This window comes from Sphaerodactylus townsendi, linkage group LG01, assembly GCF_021028975.2.
Source record: "Sphaerodactylus townsendi isolate TG3544 linkage group LG01, MPM_Stown_v2.3, whole genome shotgun sequence".
NCBI lineage: Eukaryota > Metazoa > Chordata > Lepidosauria > Squamata > Sphaerodactylidae > Sphaerodactylus > Sphaerodactylus townsendi.
Genome location: NC_059425.1, coordinates 176,752,927 through 176,774,634, shown reverse-complemented (window position 1 = coordinate 176,774,634; position 21,708 = coordinate 176,752,927). Strand labels below are relative to the sequence as shown.

Sequence of the window (21,708 nt, the reverse complement as noted above, 5' to 3'; positions counted from 1 at the left end):
ACTGCTGTTGGGTAGGCAGGGGAATTTTTTTTGGGGGGGGGCAAGGGAGAGAAGTGAGAAAACCCAAAGAAAGAGAAATACTTACTGATTCCCTTCACTTTCTCTGTAAATGCACAGTTGCACTTTATCCGGTTTTGGAAACTGTGGAAATTCTCTAATCTGACAGCACATTGAATTTTGGTGAAATGTGTAACCGAGAATCCAATCTGAAGGGAATGTACAATGAATGCAAAGGAGCCCATATGTGCATAAATGGCCATAGAGTTTCTGCAGTGGGACACAGTATTAGTGATTTTGATTATTCTGTTTCACAAATGATGTGAGTCTTGAATATGTTGATGCAATGCAAACTGGATGTTAGTGCTCATAGGCAGAGTGTACCGCAAAAGTGACTTTGACAGCAAGGGCATTTTGGTTCTGGAAAACACTCAGACTACAGCATGCTAAAGATCTACAAACAAAGAAATGCTATAGGAATGCATGGAATCCTTGAAATGCATTGACCTACGTTGCGTAGATTTAAATTATACTAATGTTTCACTGTAGATGAGAAAAGCATACGTTTCTTTGACAATCTGCTCCTTGGAATCAATACTGCTTCTTGCAGAAATTCCAGCACAAAACCAAATCATGAGTTATCAGTCTATATATACTCCTGCACGTAATCAAACTGTAGTAAAGTGCTTGTTGCTGTAGCCAGAGGTCCACGTGACTTCAATTATATCAAGTAACAATTGTCAGTTTTAAAAATAAACAGGGTCGGAGCCCTAACTAGAATATAACTGGACAGTCCCATTTGGACAATCCAAATAATGCACATCACAAAATCCCACCGATCTGTACCAGAAGGTTTGGATTAAAATCAGCTGTGGCTCCCCAAATGGAAGGACTGCCAGGATCAGCTTCTAAGAAGTTACAAATCTTTGGAAAAGTGGGATCTGAGCGCTGGGCGAAGAATCATGCCCCTGTGGATAAATACTATAAATCTCTAGTCAGAGGAGATCTGAAGAAGCTCAAAGCCTTGATAGATCAGTACTATGAAGATGTCAACATGACCTTTGAGATCAGTGAAAATGAGCTGGAATGGCAGGTGAAAAGCCACGCTACGTTTGGACTGTCAGGTAGGCAAGACTTCAAGGACCATTTTCAGATTGAAACAGGGTTTACAAGTCCCAGTATAGCTTTTTTGTTTCCTGGTTGTTGAGGGCTTTCTGGGCTGTGTGCCACGATGCAGTCGTTTGTTCCTCCTAACTTTTTGCCAGCATCTACGGCTGACAACTTCAGAGACATGTCACAGTGAGATGTGTTTCCCTCCATGGCATAGGGTGGAGTGATTGTTTGGTGAGCGTATGTCACCAGCAAGGTGAGGCATATTTGCATATGTCTGGGTGGAGTTCATTTGCTGTTGCAATTGCAGTCACATTCACAACTGCATTTGAAATTGGTTTCCCATTTGCATTTGCGAACACAGTTCAATGTAGCAAAATGCAAAGTGATGCACATAGGGGCAAAAAATCCAAACTTCACATGCATGCTACAGGGGTCAGTGCTATCAGTCAGAGACCAGGAAAGGGATTTGGGCGTCTTAGTTGATAGTTCCATGGGAATGTCAATTCAATGCATGGCAGCTGTGAAAAAGGCAAACTCTATGCTGGAGATAATTAGGAAAGGAATTGATTACAAAACTGCAAAGATTGTCATGCCCTTATATAAAGCCGTGGCGCGACCGCACTTGGAGTACTGTGTTCAGTTCTGGTCGCCACATCTCAAAAAGGATATCGAAGAGATAGAAAAAGTGCAGAGAAGGGCAACGAGGATGATTGAAGGATTGGAGCACCTTCCTTATGAGGAGAGGCTGCAGCATTTGGGACTCTTTAGTTTGAAGAGGAGATGTCTGATGGGGGATATGATTGAAGTCTATAAAATTATGCATGGGGTAGAAAATGTTAACAGAGAGACATTTTTCTTTCTTTCTCACAATACTAGAACCAGGGGGCATACATGGAAAATGCTGGGGAGAAGAATTAGGACTAATAAAAGGAAACATTTCTTCACGCAACACGTGATTGGTGTTTGGAATATGCTGCCACAGGAGATGGTGATGGCCACTAACCTGGATAGCTTTAAAAGGGGCTTGGACCGATTTATGGAGGAGGTCGGTTTCCCATTTGGATTTGCGAATGCAGTTCAATGTAGCAAAATGTAAAGTGATGCACATAGTGGCAAAAAATCCAAAGTTCACATACATGCTACATGGCTACATGCTACATTGGTATGGTTACCAATCTTGATCCTCCTTGATCTGAGATTGCAAATGCCTTAGCAGACCAGGTGCTTCGGAGCAGCAGCAGAAGGCCATTGCTTTCACATCCTGCATGTGAGCTCCCAAAGGCACCTGGTGGGCCACTGCGAGTAGCAGAGTGCTGGACTAGATGGACTCTGGTCTGATCCAGCAGGCTCTTTCTTATGTTCTAAATGTGAATGTTGTGAATGTGATTTACAGGGTGTCTTTCCATTGCCTTCCCCAGTCATCTACACTTTACCCCCAGCAAGGCAAGTATGCATTTTCCCAGCTTTGGGAGGATGGAAGGCTGAGTCTGGCTACCTGAAACCAACTTCCATCAAGATCAAACTCAGGTTGCAACCAGAGCTTTGACTGCAATACTGCAGTTTACCTCTCTGTGCCACAGACCTCCTCCATCGTACCTGCTATCCTTTATATTCTCTAGGACCATACTGATCTCTAGCCTCGTCTTCTCCATTCTCTCCCTTACTGAAACCTGACCTCTTGTCAGATGGTTTGGAGAAAGAATTCAGGACTACGCAGTCCTTCTTCTACATTGCTTTCAATCTTCCTACTGGTCAGAAGCCTCTTGGATCATCGAATGGAATGTTATTACTCCCACCGAATAGCTTGAGGCTTTACATCTGTTTATTGGTCCTCAGACGTGCACATTAGCTGAAGGCCTAAAGGTTTCTGGAAGGGCTTTTGGCAAATGGAGAAGGGGAGTGAGTCAGAAAACCCAGCAGCAATTCCAAACCCATAAATCCAAAGAGACACCATAAGTCTGATCACAACCCATGATAAGAGGCAACTGAGAGAGCAGGCACATGTACTAGTGCAGTGGTGGCGAACCTATGACACGGGTGCCAGAGGTGGCACTCAGAACCCTCTCTGTGGGCACATGTGCACAGAGTTCATCATGTGGAGGGCGGAAAATCGTCCCACCCTACACACATCTAGGCTGGCCTGAGCCGCTGGGCACGACATGTAGGTAACCCTGTTAAGTGCTGTTAAACCCCACTGATTTTCATGGGAAGAACAAAAGCACAATCCTTTACTTGGGAGTAAGTTCGGTTGCTGGCAATGGGGCTTGCTTCTAAACCCTCCTAGGGTCATGATTCAGCCATTCGAAGCATTACATGGTTGCTTCAAAGCAAGGCCACCGACTACCACCAAACTTACTCCCAAGTAATGCACACCTTGGAGCCAACCATTTTTTCTAAACTAAAACCATAGTATTCAGGTTAAATTGCCGTCTTGGCACTTTGCGATAAATAAGTGGGTTTTGGGTTACAATTTGGGCACTCGGTCTCGAAAAGGTTGCGTGAAGAAGTGTTTCCTTTTATTAGTCCTAATTCTTCCCCCCAGCATTTTCAATGAATGCCCCCTGGTTCTAGTATTGTGAGAAAGAGAGAAAAAATTCTCTCTGTCAACATTTTCTACCCCATGCATAATTTTGTAGACTTCAATCATATCCCCCCTCAGCCGCCTCCTCTCCAAACTAAAGAGTCCCAAACGCTGCAGCCTCTCCTCATAGGGAAGGTGCTCCAGTCCCTCAATCATCCTTGTTGCCCTTCTCTGCACTTTTTCTATCTCCTCAATATCCTTTTTGAGATGCGGTGACCAGAACTGGACACAGTACTCCAAGTGCTGTTGCACAACTGCTTTATATAAGGGCATGACAATCTTTGCAGTTTTATTATCAATTCCTTTTCTAATGATCCCCAGCATAGAGTTTGCCTTTTTTACAGCTGCCATGGATTGAGTTGACATTCCCATGGAACTATCAACTAAGACGCCTAAATCCCTTTCCTGGTCTGTGACTGATAGCACTGACCCCTGTAGCGTGTGCTTGCTGGAAGGTGGAGAAAGTCTGGGAAAGTAAGCTTTTTTGATTGGTGCAGACAGGAGTGCAAAGCAGATTGGATATGTGCTGATCCGCCAATTGGAGAAAGGGTTCCGGCATGAAGGAATCTGGTTGACTTGTTTGAAGAGGATGGCAGCTGTGTTACCTAGACTATGAGTATTTGATTGGATCCAAACATCAATCTATCTAATTCTCAACATAGCTCCATCTGTGGATACTTAAAACTGGAGATTGAGGCCATGGACAGGCATAATGCTTTGGCTGTGCTTGGACTGGATTAACCCTGCAAAAGACTACACTGTCCAGCTACCAGCACTGCATGCTGTAGACACCAGCCTAGTGGGCAAGCAAGCTGAGCTATCGGTAGAGATCCCTCTCCCCACCAAAAGCATGGAACCTAGTTGTTGGAGAATGGCCAACAAGGCTTGCAAAATTCTTGTTTACTCAACAAGTTTCTCATTGTCCTCCAATGGGATCCAGCCCAGTTGAGCCTATGATGGGTCACCATCTCAAGAACATGCCAGTCCTGATCTTGAAAAGGATCTCCAGCTCAAAAAAGACTCTGCTTTGGCATCCGCTACTATATGTTCAATCTCTCCCTGGGAGCCTGTTTGCCTGAAGAGAATAGAGAGACCAAAATGGATTCCATCTATAAGTTCATAAATCTTTGGATGAGTTTTACATGCCATCCAGATTGTTGAGGGAGCAGAATGGACATGACATGTTGCCCAGCAGCATGAACACTTTCCTGATCCAAATAAACAACAACAGACTTGGACTTATCCAATGAGCCTCCATCTATATCCACCAATGCAAGTTCCCTCTTCCCTTTCCAAAAAGTACCCACACCGATGACTCGTCCAAGAGACAGCTGCAGCTGGCGATTGTCACCAGTTTGGTCTTTTCACATAAGGACACAGGTGACATAGTCATCCTACAGCCTCTGAAAAAAAGTACATCCACTAATCCTGGGGAATGGATACTTCCATCTGCAACTGAGACCTTTGCCTCTATTCACTGACAGTCACAAGTTCCAAAAAAGGGGCTGGATTCTTTTGCCTGGAGGCCTTTTCTCTCTTTCTCACAATAGTAGAACCAGGGGGCATACACTGGAAATGTTTCTTCATGCAACGTGTGATTGGTGTTTGGAATATGCTGCCACAGGAGGTGGTGATAGCCTCCTGTGATAGCTTTAAAAGGGGGTTGGGCAGATTTATGGAGGAGAAGTCGATCTACGGCTACCAATCTTGATCCCCCTTGATCTGAGATTGCAAATGCCTTAGCAGATCAGGTGCTCAGGAGCAACAGCAACAGAAGGCCATTGCTTTCACATCCTGCATGTGAGCTCCCAAAGGCATCTGGTGGGCCACTGCGAGTAGCAGAGTGCTGGACTAGATGGACTCTGGTCTGATCCAGCAGGCTCGTTCTTATGTTCTTACGTTCTTATCAGTGCCTCACATGATTTTTTAATAAATTGTTTTTTTCTCCAAATAATGATTTGTTTATATTTCTTCTTATATCCTAGAAGTGCTAAGTAAGCCTCACCTTTTGTGTCAGGAGTGCAGTTTATTGTGGAGGCATATGCCGATTTAAGATTATTATTTTTTTGGCTTGTACACATTCTGTGTCAAACCAAGGTTTACTATATCTTTTTCTATTTCTATTTGCCTGACATGAGTTGCTACCTTCTGACTTCAGGAGCTTAGCTGAATTATTAGCTCTTCATAAACCTCTAAAGCAGGGGTGGGGAACCTGCGGCTCTCCAGATGTTCAGGAACTGCAATTCCCATCAGCCTCTGTCAGCATGGCCAATTGGCCATGCTGGTAGGGGCTGGTGGGAATTTTAGTTCCTGAACATCTGGAGAGCCGCAGGTTCCCTACCCCTGATCTAAAGGATCCTGATCGTTATTGACAGATGTGATCATAGAGCAACACTTTTGAAGCATGTCAGGGGTTACTAGCTCTTTTTACTCAAGATTTAACTTAGCAGACCATCTAACTCAAGATGCAAGGATTGACATATATCCTGCCACTGCAAATTCACCAAAGCCTATTGTCCACCACATGTGGTATCTAGCCTGTTTGTTTCCTCACTCCAGAATATAAATCTTATACATCACTTAAGCAGTGGCATAGGAGCAGCAGTGGCGTAGGAGGTTAAGAGCTCATGTATCTAATCTGGAGGAACGGGGTTTGATTCCCAGCTCTGACACCTGAGCTGTGGAGGCTTCTCTGGGGAATTCAGATTAGCCTGTACATTCCCACACACGCCAGCTGGGTGACCTTGGACTAGTCACAGCTCTTCTGAGCTCTCTCAGCCCCACCTACCTCACAGGGTGTTTGTTGTGAGGGGGGAAGGGCAAGGAGATTGTAAGCCACTTTGAGTCTCCTGCAGGAGAGAAAGGGGGGATATAAATCCAAACTCCTCCTCCTCCTCCTCCTCCTCCTCCTCCTCCTCTTCTTCTTCTTCTTCTTCTTCTTCTTCTTCTTCTTCTTCTTCTTCTTCTTAATAGCACAGACATTCCTCTGAACAGATGTTTCATGATGTGCCTTTCTCTAGCCATAGCTTTGCCTGTTCTTCATCATTACTGAAAGTCTCTCTTTCCCTTAAATTTCTACCACTGCATTTGTTTACCAGCGTCACTTTTGTAAAACTCCAGCTGAGTCAGATAACGGCAAGTTAAATGTATCTGATTTGATGGTAATTCTACTTGCAAGTAAAGAGGTAAATGGTCATCATCTAAATAAGGAAGAACCTGAAATTTTTGCCCAGTAGGCAGAAGTGAGTTACACACCAGCATGTAGTCAATAGTGCTAGCTCTATTGCCTGCCACGAAAGTCAGTTCAATCAAAGGCACCATTTAAAATGTTTAGACCTCCACAGCAAGCAAGTTTAGTTAAGCAGAGGCCAGCATAGTTTGCCTTTTGGTCTTTAAAGATTATAGGATGTCCTTCCTCCCACTCCTTCCAGGGGCTCCAGCAAAATTTAAAATCTGGTTGCCAAAAAAGTGTCGTTTGGGCCTAGGCGAGCATTTAGATCACCTGCTATTAAAATTTGACCCTTAAAATTTTATATTTGCGTTATATAGTGTTCAAGAGCTAACCAGCTTTCATCCAAAAATACTTTTTTTGTTGCTGGTGGTAAATACACTTTAACAATAATTAGACTGCCCTCTCCCCAGGTCAGATATGAAGACAAAGCGAAATGCAATAGAGGTGGTTTCAAGGGGCATTTAGGTGTAAGAGGCGTGGATATAAGAATGCCAAGGCCGCCTTTGAGTCTCCAACCTCCTTTCCCTTGAATTGCTTCTAAAGTATAACTGTAATATCCATCAAGTTCTAAGGATTGCACTGACCAAGTCTCTTGCAAGATGAAAATATCACACTCATGCTGTATAAAGGGGAGATCTGAATATGAAGAAAGACAGCAGAACAGTGGCGTAGTGCCCACGGGACATGGGGTGCGATGCCCCGGGCAGAACAGTGGCGGAGGTGTGGCCAGGCTGCCAAGGGGGTGTGGTGTTCCAGGGGCATTTCAGGGGGCGGGGCAGGTGATGCCCCAGGCGCAGTTTCCCTTCACTCCACCCCTGCAGCGGAACCAGTCTACCACATTCCATGAGATGATTTTAACAAAAGTATTCGACCACTTGCCAAGTTGTTTCCACAACAGTCATTTTGTCTGCTGATCGTTGTTAGTGAGGATGGAAGGTTGTACAACACTGAGGTTTTCCTTATTTAGATTGAGAAACTCGACAGCCACTGATTTTCCTCCCAGATCAGCTTGATTAACTGTTTGTGATACAGATGCAGATTCCCGAGCCAGTTTAGTGACAGTTGTATAGGTTGTATAGGTTGTGATTATTTTCGCAAGTCAGCATTCTAAAAATATGTGACTCTAATTCTATTTCTAGTGGCATCTCCACTATATTCACTTGCTCTTGCTTCAGTGGAGAGGATGGCTCTATATCACATTCATTCTTGTTGTCTGACGCTTTTTATAGATGGCGAAACAAGGGTGATATGATCGACTGGGTCTTTAGTTCCAGAGACTCAGAACCAGAGGCGTAGCTAGACCATAGTTCACCTGGTGCACACTCTGGCTTTGGTGCCCCCCACGCACCCCCCACGGTGCCCCCACACACACTCTACCCCACTTACTTTTAGGAAAGGAGCAGGCCGGAGAAGAAGGCCGGAAGCCTGCCTGCGTTGCCTGGGCCTGGTGAAAACTACATTTCCCATGAGCCCCTGGGAAATGTAGTTCCCACCAGGCCCAGGCAATGCAGGCAGGCTTCCAGCCTGCTCCATTCCTAAAAGTAAGTGGGGTGGTGCACCGCAGGGGGGGTGCCACAGATGGGTGCCGCGAGTGGGACGCCTCGGGGGGGCACCATGGGGGGGGCATGGGGTTGCTGTGGGGGGAGGGGAGGGGATTTTTCCACCCCATGTGACCAGAAATGGTGCGCCCGGTGCGTCGCACACACACACCTGCCCCCTGGTGGCTTTACCACTGCTCAGAACCAGTAGGAATGCTCAAATTTTAGGGTCTTCAGGCAAATTCTCCTCCTTATGGATCTTCTTGTTCCCACTTGGGGAAAAGTATAATGCCCTTTCCTTTTGCCCTTGGGACCTGTTATACTCAATTAGGCATTTCCTGTTACACTTTTTTTGCTTTCAATCAGTTCATATTTCAGTTTGTCTAGTCTCTCTATTATACCATCTTGCTTGGAGCCAGGGAGAGCTAAAAAAGAGTTTTTAAGGTTATCTTCCAGTAGTTGATTATAAACTTCCCCTTCCTCCTACTTCCAGAGATTGATCTCTAAGGCTGATATGGCATTTGTTTCCCTTCAGGTCCGATGAGAGAGCTCCCTTATCAGACTTAAATTGTGAGGGGCTGGAATTCTGTTTAGCTCAGGAGACTGGGGGGGGGGGGACTACAACAGCATTATTAAACACGCAAAAGAATTATTCCCTTTGCCGCCAAATTGCCTTTTGCTCACATCAAGACTCGGGGGACATGATCTGTTTTAAAAATTAGTAGTACTTTTTACCTCTGCTTTGAGTGGTTCAGAGCTTCCACCATCATTAATTTCAAATATTTAACTTCATTTCCTAGTAATATTCCCAGTAGCCTCTTAACAAAATATTTATTATCCCAAACCGAGAGCAAGCCTGTGTAATTAAGTATTACCAAACAGATCTTATTTGAAGCCAAGATTAGCTGGGAAGCCTTCTCTATCTCTTAGAGCAGCAGTGGCATAGTGGTTAAGAGCAGGTGCATTCTAATTTGGAGGAACCGGGTTTGATTCCCCACTCTGCCACTTGAGCTGTGTAGGCTTATCTGGGGAATTCAGATTAGCCTGTGCACTCCAATACACAGCAGCTGGGTGGCCTTGGGCTAGTCACAGCTTCTCGGAGCTCTCTCAGCCCCACCTACCTCACAGGGTGTTTGTTGTGAGGGGGGAGTGGCAAGGAGATTGTAAGCCCCTTTGAGTCTCCTACAGGAGAGAAAGGGGGATATAAATCTGAACTCTTCCTCTTCTCTTCTCTTTAATGAGCAGGGTCCCAAGTTTCTCAGTTGCAATACCAGTGACATCATTAGCTACATTACACTGTGTTTGTTTTTGCCACTGCAACTCTTTTTGAGCTCTTTGGTTGATATCTCCTCTTCATTGACCATTAGAGCTTCAAGTCGGTTTGTTGTGGGCATTTGTGCCTCGTAAAGGCTATCAATTTTTAGTTGTTTGGTTACCAAGGGAGGGTCGCAGCCCTAGACGTCTCCTTCAGCGTCTCTCGTTCGTTTCTTTTGACCCATGCTGATTATTCTTCAATCGCTGCTTACTCCATAATAATATCTGATGTCATGGGTTTGAGTGCCAAAGAAGCAATTTGGGCAATTCCTTTGAGTAATTCCACTGTTGCCAGAAGAATCAGTGAGATGGCATGGGGCACAGAAGAGAAATTGGTCAGTTCAGTCCAATAAAAAAAAATGCTCTTTACAAATAGGTGAACCTATTTTATAAGACGGCAGTGCTCTTCTCATGGTTTATGTGAGATTCTGGAATGGAAGCAACCTGATGGAAGAGATGTTGTTTGCCAGGAGGATTAAAATGGATACTCAGGGACTGTCTGTTTTTGAAGAAGTCAAACGTTACTTAAACAAGAACAGTATTCTAACGGAGAATATAATGGCTTGTGCAACTGATGGAGCTGCTGTTAATGGTTGGTCGATCCATCACCCATCTAAACAGGGTTACACCTTCTGTCTTTACTATTCATTGCACAATTCACAGGGAGCACCTAATAGCTAAAAGCTTAGGAGGACATCTCAATCTTTTGCTTTGAATTGTCATAAAGGCTGTAAACGTCATCCAATTCCATGCCCTTCAGGATCGTCTTTTCCAGCAGCTGTGTGAAGAATATAATGAAGAACTTCCAGATGCTGCTGCTGCATACTGAGGTGAGGTGGCTTCAGAGGTGGGATCCAGCAGGTTCTCACGGGTTCCCGAGAGTAGGTTATTAATTATTTGTGCGTGCCGAGAGGGGGTTACTAATTGATGATTTTGCCACGTGATTTTTGCCTTAGGCCTCTCCTCTCAACAGTAGTGCGCAGAACTTGAAGCAGTCTAGCAGGGGGTGCACTGGCGTGTGTGGTAGCCCAAGGACTGGCGCAGCAGCTGCATCCTTGCCACAGCCCCACCCAGGAATGCCCTGCCCCGCCGTGCCCCGCCCAGTCCCATTGGCACTATGCCACAGTTTGAATCCCACCACCATGGGAACCTGTTACTAAAATTTTTGGATCCCATCATTGGGTGGCTTTCCAAGGGGAAATGTCTTCAGTGTCTTGTCATACTCTGGGACACCACAGTTTCCTTCATGTCTGATAAAGAGCATAGAGAAAAACTTGTTGAAGTGAAGGCGGACATATTTTATCTGGGCAAAAACAGTAACCTCGTCAATAGTAAGGAAGCTACTGCTTCTTTCCTTAAGAAACTCAAACTCTGTTGGCACAATATAGGACATCGGGAATTTTTACAATTTCTAAACCTGAAAATGATCACAGAGGTACTGAGAGATGATGACTTTACCATTTATGTGAGACATCTCAAGCAGATATGCAAGAAAGATTTGGTGACTTATTAGACCTCAGTATCCTGGACTGGGTTTTGAATCCATTAGAAGTACAGCTCACCCAAGCTGAGGCCGAAGTTCAGGAGAGTTTGCTTGATCTTCAGCATGATATACGTGCATGTTGTCAATTTGGTCGGTTTCAAAAAAAAGTTTGGCTCAAAAGTGATCGGCGAATAAATTTCCAACACTGTGGGGAAAAGCTCAAAGATTTTCTTATTGCCTTTTCCTCAACATAATTGGTCGAGTGTGGATTCAGCAAGATAGTCTCCTTGACAGAATCCAGGAACAGAACTGATATGACGACAAGCGGTGACCTCGGCCTCTCATTGTCTAATTTGGAACCTGATATCATGAAACCTGCAGAAAAGCACCAAGCTCAAGAATCACATTAGGTCTGAAAGATGTTTAAACTTTAATTGCATACAGTCTTGTACAAAGTTTTCCCAGTATGTCGGGATGTTAAAGTTTTCATGGTGTTCTCTAATAAATGATTTTCTCTTCATCTGTTCATGTTGTGTCCTTATTAGATAGGGCCCCTGGAACCTGAGAAGAGCTCATGGCCGGGTGAAAAACAATCATGGTTTAGTATGGCTTTCCTTAAGCAGTTTGCTGTTCACTTATTTTCTGATTCTCTAACGCCTGTGCTAGTGTAACCTCTATCTGTGGGTTTTGTGGGGCAGAACTTGGAATGAGTTTGCAAATTTTAAAAACAATATGGTTTATTTTCTTAACATATAACATCAAACATCAACATTTAACGTCACACTTCAAGGTCCTGTTCAGGCTTCATTTCAAGTCCTTCTAGTTACAGTCTTCTGATATTGCCAAGTCCAATTCTTCCTGCAAATAGGTTGGCTCCTGAAGACTCCAAGGGCTTGGTGAACAGGATTCAACATGATGAAGGTTTCCAGGAGAACTCTCACCCATTACAAACACAAAAAGAACCCTGAAACAATAATCTCCAACATTTACAACATAGCAAAAATAAACAACTACCTTCCCAGTAGTTCCCAACAACATTGCAGTTACCTTAACAAGGTGTTAAGGGCTTATACAAATCAAGGTCCGAGTCTGGTAGCCTTGTCTCCTCCAAACTACATGAGCTCTGTAGCTTTGGCCGTTTCCGCACGGGCAATGAATGGCGGCCTGGAGATGGTAAAAACGCCGTCTCCAGGCCACCATTCGCACGAGAGGCGCAGCTGCAACGCAGCCGCGCCACCCTCGTGCCGCCCGCCCGGCCTGAAGCCGGCGTTTCCCCAGAGCGCTTCCCAGCACTCTTTTTGGGGAAACGCCGCCGTGAAGCCGCTGCCGAGCGAACGGCAGCGGCTTCACGGCGCCTCCCCCACCCGGCACTTACCTTGTCCCTGGGCCTCCGGCGCGTCGCTGAGGCCTGGGGACACGCCCCCCTGCCCTGCGCCGCTGGCGACGCGCCGGAGGCCCGGAGGCCCGCTGGCGACGCGCCGGAGGCCTGGGGACATGCTGGGTTGGCCGGGCGCCGGCGCTCTGTGGCTCCGGCTGCCCGGCTGTTCCCAGGACCGTCCGTGCGGATGGTCCCAGCGTCGTCGGGTCGGCGTCAGAAACGCCAACCCGGCCGTTTCCACCTTCGTGCGGAAACGGCCTTTGAGTCTCCACCCCTTTCTGGGTCAACCCATTCTGAGCATGGGGGTTACACTAGGACATTGCTCCTTGGATGTATTGTCTTGTGATGTGTCATTGTGCCATTCTTTTTTATTCTGCAATCCACCTTGAATCTGAGAAAGGTGAGCTGTGAAGTAAATGAATGCATATATGATTGATAAACAGCAGTTTGGAATATATAAGAATTAAAGTACTGAGATGTGTTATTTTATTGAATAGGACACACAAGTTTTGCTTTAGAAACTGACAATCAGGAAACCTACAAGAACTTGCGGGCGGCCTCCCATTTTCTCTGTATTCCCTTTCCCACTGTTTCCTCTTCTCCTTCACTGGCAGCCCCCTTTGCCTCTCCTCCTTTCCTTCTTTCTCACTGAGAGCCAGCATGGTGTAGTGGTTAAGAGCAGGTGCACTCTAATCTGGAGAACCAGGTTTGATTCTCTGCTCTGCCACTTGAGCTGTGGAGGCTTATCTGGTGAACCAGATTAGCTTGTGCACTCCAACACATGCCAGCTGGGTGACCTTGGGCTAGTCACAGTTCTTCAGAGCTCTCCCAGCCCCACCCACCTCACAGGGTGTTTGTTGTGGGGGAGGGAGGGAAAGGAGATTGTAAGCCCCTTTGAATCTCCTTACAGGAGAGAAAGGTGGGATATAAATCCAAACTCTTCTTCTTCACACCCACCAGCCAACCTACATTTATCTGCCTTTTTGTCTTTAGTTTGAGTCTGGCTTCCAGCACTAGGCCAAGTTACATGGCAGCCTCAAGCTCTGGACCAAATTGCACCAGCACCAGGCTGAGTTGCATCACTTCTGGGTCTCTGGTGGTCGCCACTGAGCCTTTCCCCCAGTGACTCCGTTTCCACCAGGGGTCATGAAGCAAAGGGGAACATTGCTGTTTTGGTCTCTAAGTGTTTTGGTCTCTACTCCCCATAGCCTTGTAGAAACCAAGGTTTAGAAGGCTCAGCTATATTGTTTTGGTTGCCTAAGCAACTTCCAAAATGGCCACTAAGAGCTCAGCGGGCATTATTTTCTTAAAGCTACAGCACTGCTGCCAAATTGCTCCTTTTTAGCCAGAAGATAAACCTGGAGCCTCATTCATATTCGACACAAAGAAAATAAGAAACATCTGGTAAAGCGATCTGTACAAAACACACCCTGAACAATGGGAAGGGTTCGTATATTAGTTGCCTGCTCAATTCTGACAAGGAGCTCAGGGTAAATATTTCTGTTTTATCTCTTTCAACCAAGTATAAGCCTGGCTAACACATGCTTTCCCATGTTCACTCCGGATATTACATGATGTTCCAGGCCCTAGTTGGGTATGCATCTGCTTTGGACGCAGGCCAGCAATTAGTACCCTGTCTGGTCCATGTTTCTCCACTGTGAGCTCAGGGGAGATGTTAAGTCCACAGCTCATTACAGAGATAATTTCTTCCTCCATCTGAAGGTACCTCTGTAAGGGAAATCCAGACCACTGATGTATATTCACCGGGGAGATTTTTTATTGTTGCTCCTGTATCCAGCATGGCTTATTCTGGTTAACAATCTCCAAGCAGTCTTTTCACACCCCAAGAAGCTTTTGGAGAAGAAATGTATAGAATTCCTCCCTCGCATTCCGGCGAGGGCACTCAGTGGCACATGCGAAGATTAAGAGGTTGTCGGAGTAATCCAAAATGGTTGAATAGAAGGTGTCAGTGATCTTTCGCAATTGCACGATGCACCGAGAGCAGCTGCATTTCACGTTTTGCCTCTCTGCGGCCTCTTTTCCACAGCCGTGAAGCAGGAAACGTCTGGTATCCCCTTGACTTGACTGCATTTGGTGTTCTTGTTCTTCACATATGACCGAATTCCCTGGCCTTCTTGAAAGGACATAAGAGCAATTCTAAGCAAATCAACTCAGAACCCGGCTCATCTATTCAGTGGGGCTTACTCTCAGGAAAGCATTCTGAGGATTGCAGTGAAACTCTCCTCAGCCTTTATTTTGCAATGATTTGACAACTTTGATATCCAACACTTAGGTCCCTTTCACACAGGGGCTTTCCCCACTTACCCTTGTCGGAGGGTTGCTGCGGGCAATTCACAGCGCGCGCAATTCCTGGCGCGCGCCTCGGCTTCCCCACAATCTCGCGCTCTGTGCGGGGTCATCAAAAGGCGCCATTTGAAAAGGCGCCATAAATTATATGCGCTGAGGGGGCGCGAGAGAGGCAGCGTCGGGGCGGCTGCGTTCTCGCTGCCCCTGAAGTGGGGAGTGCAGCTGGACCCCGCGCTACTTTAGGAGAGTAGCGCGGGGCTTAAGGTAAGTGGGGAAAGGGCCACAATTCACTAAATCCAGGCTGGGAACAGGAGGGGAAGCCATTTCGGGGGGGGCTTTGCACGGCTCCCACCCCTAACGTGAGGCTGCCCCATGTTCCCCCCCTCGAAACGGGTTTTTCAAGAATCGTGCTATTCGTGATTCTTTTTAGATAGCCCAGGTTGTAGCCACTTCCAAGTGAACTGCCAGGTAGGAGGCGCTTGTAAAGCAGTTTTGCGGTATGTCTTGTTTTTCCTCCCCACCTGGCATCTGGAAGTGACATCCAGGAGCATGGGTGTGGGGGTCAAGTCGTGTATGCCTGTATGGCTTTATGGCTAGCCCCCCACCCTGTTGCTGAAGGAGCAGCCTGGCAGGGACAGACCGAGGGAAGGAGTGTGTGGGGCGATTATCTGCCCCCCCCCACATGACCAGCTGGCATGCGCCTGGGGACATATGACCTCACATGTCCCCGTGAGCACTCCACCTCTGCCAGTTATAGAAGCCCAGGCAGTAGATAATGAGAAATACTTCCACCTAAGATTCTGGAAAACGGCTGCTACTCTGAGTAGACAATACTACCCTTGATGGACCAACAGTTGGACTCAGTGTGCATCATGTGTCAACTCTTTGCATAACTTTGTGTGCATCATGTGTCAACTCTTTGCATAACTTTGTGTGCATCATGTGTCAACTCTTTGCATAACTTTGCGTGCATCATGTGTCAACTCTTTGCATAACTTATGTTCTCTCCCTTTCCCCCCCTTTCTCGCACATCCAACTCTGCCTGCTCTAGGCCTGTGGTCTCTCGAATACAAGCGGGAACTCACCAACCCCCTCTGCATCTCCGCCAGCCACGGACACACCGCCTGCCTTCGTCACCTGCTGTTCTGGCGGGCAGACCCCAATGCCATGCCAGGGGGGCAGAGCGCGCTGCATGAAGCCTGCAGAGGGGGGCACGCCGATTGCGTGGAGCTTCTGCTGGAACACAAGGCAAACCCCAACCTTCTGAATGATGATGGCCAAGCACCTTTGCACCTGTGCACCAGCCAGGACTCTCTGGGGTAAGTGGCGAGTCCTTCCGCAGCTTTGTATCGACCCATGTCATTCTTGGAATCAGACACATGTGCAAGATTTGGCATGCCTGTTGTTAATGGCTGATTCTGTGTTGGTGCAGTGTTCTTCCATTCGAGGGTCAGCACCCTCAGGTGGGCTCCAGAGCCCCACTTTCTGGGGTCATGAGTCCCTCTTGCTGCTAGTGTGTGTGTGCATGTGGCTGTGGATGTAGAGCTGGGATGTCATATCTCCTACTCCTCTTTATATGAACTCTGAGGGGCTTTCCCCACTGACAGAGTTGAACTGGTTTCTACCTAGGTTCGCCTCAGTGAATCTCCACTGCCACCAAGCTCAACATTGTTTTGTCTCAGCCCCCCCCCCCCTCAGAACTGCGACATCCTTGTCGCAGTTATGAACTACACTTTTCTGCCGGAACAAGGTCGATACCGCTTCAAAGCTTCGAAGTGGCGAAGCATCGAAACGACACCTCATCTGTTCAACCAATCACGAACCGCTTTTGTGGCATGCGCAGAACGGGAGAGTCGTGGCGGGCAGAAAGCGCATGTAACTGTAAACTGTAAAAACTGTTTTAAAAAACGCTCCCGTTTCCCGCCGTAACACAAGCGCCAATCACAATCAAGGAGCGAAACAGGCACCAAGATGATCCCGCCCACTTAGCTCGGTTCCAGGGGGCCAACTCAGTTGCTGTGGGGACAGCCTGGAATCGCCCTCCATTGAAGCGACCTTAGCTCCCTTCTGTAGTGGGGAAAGCCCCTGAGAGGAGCTAGGGAACAATGAGAGCGCTTACCTCAGAAGCGAAGATCACTTTTCAAACTAGATAAATTCAGAGAGTAGCAAGGAAGCAGAGAACTTGTCCAAAGCTGATCTTCTCTGGCTGGCAGTCTGGCTTGGATGAAAGTGGTGGAACTGTCCTGTAGCCCTCTGGCCTATGAGGGAGGCCCTTTCTGTGGTGTAGTAGTTAAGAGCAGTGGACTCCAATATGGAGAAGCGGGTTCGATTTCCCACTTCTCCACATGAGTGGCAGACACTAATCTGCTGAACTGAATAAGTTTCCCCCATTCCTCCACACGAAGCCTGCTGGGTGAACTTGGGCTAGTCACAGTTCTCCTGGAACACTCTCAGCCCCACTTACCTCACAAAGTGCCTGTTGTGGGAAGGGAAGGTGATCGTAAGCTGCTTTGAGACTGCTGAAAAGGTAGAGAAAAGCAGGCTATACAAACCAACTCTTCTGCACAGTTTTGGGGCTATTCGCTTTTTTCCTGGCAGAGATGAGGCGGACACGTGTCTGCTTCTTCTCAGACTGATGGCTGGGGCCAAGCTGCTCTTCCCTTGCCATGGTGTCCTTGCCCTGGTGTCCCAGAAACGCAGCAGCCATGCAGGAGTCCCCACTGTTGGTGGATCAAACGCGCAATCCACTCAGGGGCTATCCTGATTGGCTGCTGCGTTGTGCTGGGGCAGGAATTTTTTTATTTTCCAACCATAATTGAGTTAGAGTTGCCAACTCTAAATTCAGAAATACCTGGAGTTTTGAAGTTGGAACCTTGAGAGCAAAGGGTTTAGGGAGAAGAGAGACCTTGGTATGAGATACAATGCCACGCAGGCTATCTTCTGTAACAATCATTTTCTTCAAGAGAAGCGGAATAAATGTTTCAAATAAATAAATAATAAAGAAGTTATCTGTACTGGGGAATTCTGGGGAATCTCCAGCGCTCACCTGGGGGATGGTACCCTTAAGTTGGGTCCAGTTACAACATATTCAGTCTCAAGGGAGAAAGGTTGTAACTGCTGGATCGCCATGGAGAGTTTGAAACATAAGATGAAACATTCCACCCCTAACACTCTGTCGAATCCTTTTTTTTCTGTTGAATAAAACATGTTGTTTGGGATTTCACCTGTGTTTTATCTCTCCAATCAAACGTATAGAAAAAGAGGGATTAAATTTACCTCATAAACATGTCCCATATTGTTATAATAGCATCTGGGGTCACACTGTGACACAATACAAACACTTCAGCAGAAACCTATGTCACCCATTCTCATGACTGTGGGCAATTGATAATTTAAGGCTAAAGAGACTGATATGAGGGAGAGGCAGAGGTGGGATCCAGCAGGTTCTCACCAGTTCCCGAGAGTGGGTTACTAGTTATTTGTGTGTGCCGAGAGGGGGTTACTAATTGGGTCTGCTTTTCCGTAAGAAATTCCATTAGGTCCAAAAATCATGAAGTCCTGTTGTTCCCTATGTGGCTGGTTAACCAAGGTAGAAAACGGGATAATTCTCCCTGTTGGGCTGTTTTAAAAACATGTTTTAGAAATATGGTAAAGTTCCTTGTTTAAGGAAAGTGTCCTTCTTTTGATTTCTAGAAACAAAATCATTTGAAAGTATTAAGTATTTGACAGGCAGTCAATCAGAGGAGTTGTTTCTGTTGGCAGTAGACAATAGGACTTGCTATAATGAGTTTCAATTATGGACAGAAAGATACCAGCTGGAAATTAGGAACCTTTTTTTTACAGTAAGAGTTTTTTTACAGTAACAGAGAAATTATTAATGCCCTGCCCCCGGAATGCCCAGCCACACCCCCGTCGTGCCCCACCCAGCCCCATTGGCGCTACGCCATTGTTTGAATCCCACCACCATGGGAACCTGTTACTAAAAATTTTTGATCCCACCACTGGGGTGAGGCCATTGCAGAAAGTTTCCAGCAACTGCAAAGGACCCTGAAGTGTTTCGATGTAACACAATTGCTAAACATAATTGCTTAACATAATAGAGCCTTGAGCCTAGATTATAGTTGCCTCAGAGCATCATCTAATACCGCCTCCTCATGTGACTGCCACAGTTCATTAAAACTGTGTCCTAGAAATGGAATGAATTGGAGCATCCTATGTTGATTGCAGAGGAAGGGGTAAAAGAGAAAGGGGCATCCCTGGCCCTTTCGTTCTCTACCATATTGAAAAATGTAGCTGTTCCTCATGACGAAGTCACCTGACGCTGGTGCATCATATATCTCAGGGGCACTAAAATAAATTTGTCACATGCTTCTTGGCTTTGTCAAAACAAGGATCCCTCCTTTTTCCCGTGGACTCGTGATTCTGAGCCCATCACTATGGCTGCCCAATTGTGAGGAAACCTTCCTTGATTTACATCATGTTTTATACAAATGGGAAAGGAGGGTGGCATTTGAGCTGCCATCCTATAATCCAGGTATATCATTCACAGATGCCACGTTGAAAGAGCCGAGCCAACTCTGTGCCCCTGAATATTGTCGCTTTATAGTGGAAACGCTGGCAGTCCCCTAACTACAGCTGCGCCACTGGAGGCCTCTACAATAACTAAGCCGTGTACCTTGAAGGATCAAAAATTAACAGATATTTCACACAGGTTGTGAAGATTTGACCACTGCTTTTCCACAGCAAAGACTTGTGCCAAAGTTAGATAGTGAGGAGGTCAAGCTTTGGGTAACAAACATTTTCTTTTTGATTAGAGGACATGACTTTCCCCTGTTTTCCTCCCCAAGTAACAGATTTGAGGTCATACTTAATTTTTTACTGACAATAAAGCAGGTCATTGACCTACATAGAGAGCTATTTTATTTGGTTCCCTCTTTGTGACAATGGACTGAACACCAATGTGTCATGTTCCTCTGTGTTCCCATAGAGTCTGTAATTCACCATGGGGGCAGGACTTAAAACCTTTGAGCCTCTCAGTGCCTGGGATTTTTAAAAAATGATCTGGGCTTCCTTCCAACCATTTCAACTTTCAGACTCCATGAGAATTCAACCCCCAAAAAAGATACAGGGCTTTAATCTAGAAGCTTTTTGAAGATTTTTTTTTATTTAAAAAAAAAAAGTTCCAGCAAAGTTCATTTCTATCTCCTTCACTTTAGGAGTCATGCATGCCAACTTCGCCCTATTTAGTAGAGTTCCGCACCTTGACCTTCTTTTTATAGTAGCGATAATTAACATGGTGGGGTAAGAGAAGTCTGCAAATTCACTGAACTCTTTTTGCTAAAGCCAGAATGATTAAAAAAAAAGATTTCACACGGGCTTTTGTAGGAGCTAGAATTGAGGGGGAGAAAAGGTTCTTTGTTTCTACACTATTGGCCGTGCCACAGGGCAAAGAAGAAGAAGAAGACCCAAACAGGGTCTCGGAGTCAGGATGAACTCAGAAAGGGTACTCCACCACAAAACACAGGGGAAGCAACTGCCAAAGTATAGAAGTTGGAAGGAAAATTAAGAGGTTTTTGACAGGTGGGAGCGAATGCCCGCATTTTGAATTGAGCAAGGTTGTTCCAGATAAATCTGAACAAGAATTTCATTTCCAAAAGACCTGATCCCAATTGCAGAATGAGGATAAGCTCATTTGAAGATAAGCTTTGGAGGTTGCTGGGGATCTCACTTTCCCCAAAACTTACTGAAAAGAAGCACGGCCTTTCTCCTCTGACAACTGTAACATGTCGGTTTTATTTAAGCCGCTCTTTGATGCATTTAGTTTTTCTATTCATTGGCTATCTTAAATTGTGACTTTAAATTGTAGGTTTTTAAATAGTTATTACTTTGTATTGTAAGCTGCCTTGTGGTCCATAAAGAAGAAGAAGAAGAGTTTGGATTTATATCCCCCCTTTCTCTCCTGTAGGAGGCTCAAAGGGGCTTACAATCTCCTTGCCCTTCCCCCCTCACAACAAACACCCTGTGAGGGGGGGGGGGGTGGGGGGGCTGCAGGAGAGCTCAAGAAGGAACTGCTTGAAACTAGCCCAAGGTCCTACCCAGCTGGCGTGTGTGTGGGAGTGTACAGGCTAATCCTGAATTCCTCAGATAAGCCTCCACAACTCTCAGCGGCAGAGCTGGGAATCAAACCCAGTTCCTCTAGATCAGAGTGCACCTGCTCTTTGCCACTGGGAGGCATAGGAGCAGTCTGGCAGCCTCCCTGTCTTGCTTGCGGCCACTTGAGACTACTTGCTGGCCTTTTAAGAGCTTGCCGTTTCCCGCCCGGTGACAGGGCGGGGAATGGCAAGCCCCAGAAAGCCGTGTGCTCCTACTTGACTGCATGCTTATCTTGTGTAGCCTTACCACTGACCTCCCTGACCTTCCCCGTCTTGGTTCACAAAGGTGACCATCTGGTCACCTTAAGCTAGACAGAAACCCTAGCCTAAAGAGATAACTTCCCTATAGCAAGTGGGCATTCTAACACGCTGTCACATATGTGCAAGTGTGAACTGCTTTTATGGGAAAGCCCCAGCAGGAGCAGGTAGCCGTTACCATTGTGCTTGGTGCGAAGGAGAAGAAGAAAGAAAATGGCTGCAGGGTGAAGAAGGAGGGGTTGGTGGGCGGAGCCTAGACTTGGAGAGCAAACAATAGAACAGTTTAGAGATACATCGCACCCCCATTGTCCCGGCATGCAGAAGTTGCTTATTACAACAGTAGGGGATGTGAAAG

General features: G+C 46.3%; 1 protein-coding gene across 2 annotated transcripts in view; it reads left to right on the top strand.

Annotated features, from left to right (window-relative positions):
• ASB18 (ankyrin repeat and SOCS box containing 18) overlaps nucleotides 1–21,708 on the top strand; it is a 49,760-nt gene that overhangs the window by 7,584 nt on the left and 20,468 nt on the right. The window contains exons 1-2 of one of the 2 annotated variants that reach the window (XM_048509644.1): nucleotides 881–1,121; nucleotides 15,995–16,262. In XM_048509644.1, the coding sequence (XP_048365601.1) occupies nucleotides 881–1,121; nucleotides 15,995–16,262 (509 nt within the window). Of the gene's footprint in view, nucleotides 1–880; nucleotides 1,122–15,994; nucleotides 16,263–21,708 lie in introns of those variants that run through there. The other variant, XM_048509654.1, reaches the window with a different exon arrangement.